This window comes from Lichenostomus cassidix, chromosome 19, assembly GCF_008360975.1.
Source record: "Lichenostomus cassidix isolate B80296 chromosome 19, HeHo_3.0, whole genome shotgun sequence".
NCBI lineage: Eukaryota > Metazoa > Chordata > Aves > Passeriformes > Meliphagidae > Lichenostomus > Lichenostomus cassidix.
Window position 1 is genome coordinate 9,756,486 of NC_139499.1, and position 3,900 is coordinate 9,760,385.

The 3,900-nt window shown below is 53.6% G+C and overlaps 1 protein-coding gene across 4 annotated transcripts; it reads left to right on the forward strand.

Moving 5' to 3' along the window:
• The first annotated feature begins 318 nt into the window (after positions 1-318).
• Positions 319-2,727, forward strand: MRPS23 (mitochondrial ribosomal protein S23). 4 transcript variants are annotated; one of them, XM_085078573.1, is made up of 6 exons: positions 319-374; positions 581-642; positions 733-900; positions 1,521-1,598; positions 1,709-1,832; positions 2,318-2,727. In XM_085078573.1, exons 2-6 carry the CDS (start codon positions 599-601, stop codon positions 2,474-2,476), a joined length of 573 nt encoding a protein of 190 aa, XP_084934699.1. In that variant the 5' UTR covers positions 319-374; positions 581-598; the 3' UTR covers positions 2,477-2,727. The 4 variants fall into 4 exon arrangements, with proteins under 4 accessions (XP_084934699.1, XP_084934698.1, XP_084934696.1 ...); XM_085078572.1 differs by having other exon boundaries at positions 346-367; positions 591-642; XM_085078570.1 differs by lacking the exon at positions 319-374 and adding an exon at positions 403-433.
• Positions 2,728-3,900: the final 1,173 nt, after the last annotated feature.

The window sequence follows — 3,900 nt, forward strand, 5'->3', positions numbered from 1 at the left end:
ATTCCGTGACATCCCACCGGCACCCAGCGGGACACGAGCCTCCCACGAGCCCCGGGACTGCTGGTGCCGCCCGGGCTGCGGCTGAGGCTGCCGGGCACGCCCGGCCCGAGTCCCCTCTGTCGCGACAGCGCGGGGGCGACCTTCCAACGGCGCGGGGCGAGCCGGCCGTGCCGCCGCTCGGCCATCGACTAGCGCTGCCTGGGCGCTGCCTCCCGCCGCCGCTCGGCACTCGGCTGCGCTCCCTGGCGGGCGCTCCGGTCCCGGTTCCGTTTCCGGTTCCGGTTCCGCTGTGGGCAGCACCGGGAGGAGGGCTGTCCGGCGGGAGGCTGTCCGGCGGGAGGCTGTCCGGCGGGAGGCCTGTCCGGCGGGGGGCTGTCCGGCGGGAGGCTGTCCGGCGGGGCCTGTCCGGCGGGAGGCCTGTCCGGCGGGAGCTGTCCGGCGGGAGGCTGTCCGGCGGGAGGCTGTCCGGCGGGAGCTGTCCGGCGGGGAGCTGTCCGGCGGGGGGCTGTCCGGCGGGGGGCTGTCCGGCGGGGGGCTGTCCGGCGGGGAGCTGTCCGGCGGGGCGCTGTCCGGCGGGGAGCTGTCCGGTCGGGCCGCCATGGCCGGGAGCCGCACGCAGAAGACCGGGAGCGTGTTCAGCCGGTGCGGGGGGTTCGGCCGGGGCATGCCGGGGGTCTCGGTCCTGCCGGGAGCGCGGCCCGCTGAGCCCCCCGCCGCCGCTTGTCCCCGCAGGGCGCGGAGCCTGGTGCGGATCGGGATGATGGAGAAGCCGCTGTGGCTGGAGGTGTACGCCGCGTTCCCGCCGCTGCGGGAGCCCGTGTACCGAGTGCCGCGGCCGCGCTACGGCAAGGTCACCGACGTGATCCCGCCCGTCTTCTACCGGGAGGACCAGCTGCGAGCGTGAGTTCGGAGTGCCCTGCCCGCCGTGGGCTCTGCTCCCGGGGCACCGGGCTGTCCGCCGTGCCGCCGAGAGACATTCCCTGTTCCCTTAGCCGATATCCCTGCGGGAGTTGTTCTGAACCAGCCCAGCTTTTGAATCTTGCTTTGTGCTCTTCCTAATAACCAGCGTGGGGTTTTGATGCTTTTCCTTGTATTTGTAAAGCTGGTGGAGCTCCTGTGCAGGGGAGAGGCAGATCCCTGTCCAGCACAGAGCTGAACCCCCCGAGAGCTCCAGAGCTGCTCTGAGCACTGCTGGTGATTTGCTGCAGTTTATTAACGCAATTAAAAAGCTGGAATGAACATCTCTGTCGAATCCCAAACCGGTTTGGGTTGGAAGGACCTTAAAGCTCACCCAGTCCACCCTGCCATGGCAGGGACACTTCCACCTTCCTCTGTCCAGTTTGCTCCAAGCCCCAATGTCCAGCCTGGCCTTGGACATTCCAGGTGTTCATAAAGGCTCCTGTGAAAAGGTGAAATAATGGTGTGAATGCTCTAATTGCACCCTAAATCAACTGACTCTGCTGTTGTCTGTTCACTACTGATTTAGCTTCAGAAATTAAATTGTTCCCTTCTCTGACCAGGAGATTTTACAAAGTTTATGGCACTGGCCCAATTCCTTTCAACCTGACACAGTTAAACTTCAAATCTGCTTGCCAGAGGTAAGATGATGATTAAACCAGGAATACTTCTGAGGCTGTTCCTTTTCCCCCTTCAGTCAGTGAACCAGAGCATTATTTGTAAGAGTAAAGAAAGCAATCTTGCAATCCAGGTTTGTTGAGAAATATGATGAACTGAAGAAAGAAGGGAAAATTGAAGAGGAGAAATTGTTTGAAGAAACAGGAAAAGCCCTTTTAGCCAGTGGGATCATTTTACAGAGAAGAGGAGTAGATAAAGTGAGTATTAAATATTCACAGAGTTACTTGGCAGGTGGATTGAGAAAACTCCTCTCCCAGGCCCTTAATGTTGAGCTGGTCTGAATTAAATTCTCAGCAAAGCAGTCACACACCTGATAGACTTAAAATGTCTTTGCTGTGCAGAGAAAACTTTCTTCTTGGCATGTCTGGCCAAGGTTTAGGGACTTGTGGGACAGAAAAGATCTTGTTCTGGTGATGAAAAACTGAATAATCTTTCCAACAGTCCATGGTGTATCTGTACAAACATTTGGAACTTCAGATATGTGTTGTTGTATCTTAAATTTTTCCATCTTTTAGCTCGAGGTCAGCAGCCTCTCAGGGAATGTCCTGCCCTGGTGACACCATGTTGTACCTTCAGCATGAATTAAACCTTTTTGGACACACAGAGAGCTGCTGCCCTCCTCAGTCACCCTGCAGAAGCTTTTTCCACCCTGTTTTAGTTCATTTTCTGTCTTCCCTTGCAGGTGACACAGCAGGAGCAGCAGGGTGCTGCATCCAGGGATCCTGCCATGCACCAGCAGCTCCAAACTGTGCTGGTGGAGCTGCAGGAGAGGAAGGATGGGGAGGAGCAGCCACCAGAGCTGGCAGGGACACAGAAGGACACACACAGCTCTCCCTCCTGACAGCCCTGCTGTCCTGTGTCACCTGCCAGGAGCCACCTTGTTTTGGGACATTTCCCTGAGGGGACACACTTCAGGGTCCTGGTGCTCTCCAGGGTTGTGCATGTGACACACAATCCCCTCTGTCCAGCTCCACCTTGATGAAGTCAGAGATAATCATATTTTTTTTAGGGTTCACAACTGCTTTCTCAAATCCAGTTGGAAAATACTGAGTGTAAAAGTGGAAAATTAAAACATTTTCTTTAAAAAGTGGAGGTTCTGCCTGTTCAGGTGTCGTATTTGCAGTAGTAAAGATGTTTCCTGCTGTGGGAATGGCAGATCCTGTTTGATGTATTCCAGCAGCTGTCTGAAGTGTCATCTTTTTATAGCTGATTGAGGAAAGTTGCTATTTATAGAAATGCTATAATATGCTCTTCCAATTTGCTTAAATCCAGAGTGGGATGAAGCGTGGCAATAGCAGATAATTGGGAGCTTTGCAGTTTTTTAGTGACTCCTGATGAAATTAGTCACCTTTGAAGTGTGGAAATGGGATGTTCCAGCTGTTTGCTGAGAGAAAGGTGATGCTGCTTAGGAAACAGCCACTGGAAATTTGGCATGGAAAAACATAAGGAAATACCAAACAATCTTCCTGGGATTAGAAGGGAGTTCTTCCCATGCCTGCAAATCCAGTGGCTGGCTGATCTTTCATTAAACATTTTGGCTTGGGCTGTATGGAAAACAAATACTACCTGTTGGTGTTCTTTTGATTTGTGATTTTTTTAGTGTGTTTTTATTTTTATTATTCTTTAAAAAACCAAACTGCCACCACCACCACCACCAACTAGCAGGTGTAAATGATGTCTAATCTCTCCCTCCCTGCGCAGTTGAGGTGTGATGCAAGAAAGCTCAGCCACACACCTGTGTTGTGTGGCAGTGAGAAGGAGGATGTAAAAATGCCCCTGGTTTGGTTTCTGTGCTTTGATTCACTCCTGGTGCTGATGTGATTACAGTGGAATCACTCAGTTACCCTTGGAAAGTCAAACCTTATTCCCAGTTCTGCTCTGTAGCTGGAGAGGAGTGCAGGGTTTTGCTGCAAAGAGCAAAAATCTCTATTTTAACACTGATCCATCTCCACACTGAGCAGTACCATCGAATTTGCAGCCCTGACAGAGCCTCGGGGTGTGCCCTGAACGAGCTGCTGTGCAGAGCAGGTGAGGAGAAAGTTGGAATTGGTTTTATTTTGTGTTGAAAAAAGTCACAGGGGGGTCCTGGGGGGCAAATTCCTCCCGGCTGGAGGAGCCTCCCTCAGCTGGGAGCTGATTTGCCCTCAGGTGCTCTGGGGGTGCAGTGAGACCCCTCAGGTGTTTTCCTCCCCTTTACCACCTGAGAACTCGATGGTGAGCAGCTGCAAGCAATTAATTTCCATGACTACAGGTGAGACTGTTATA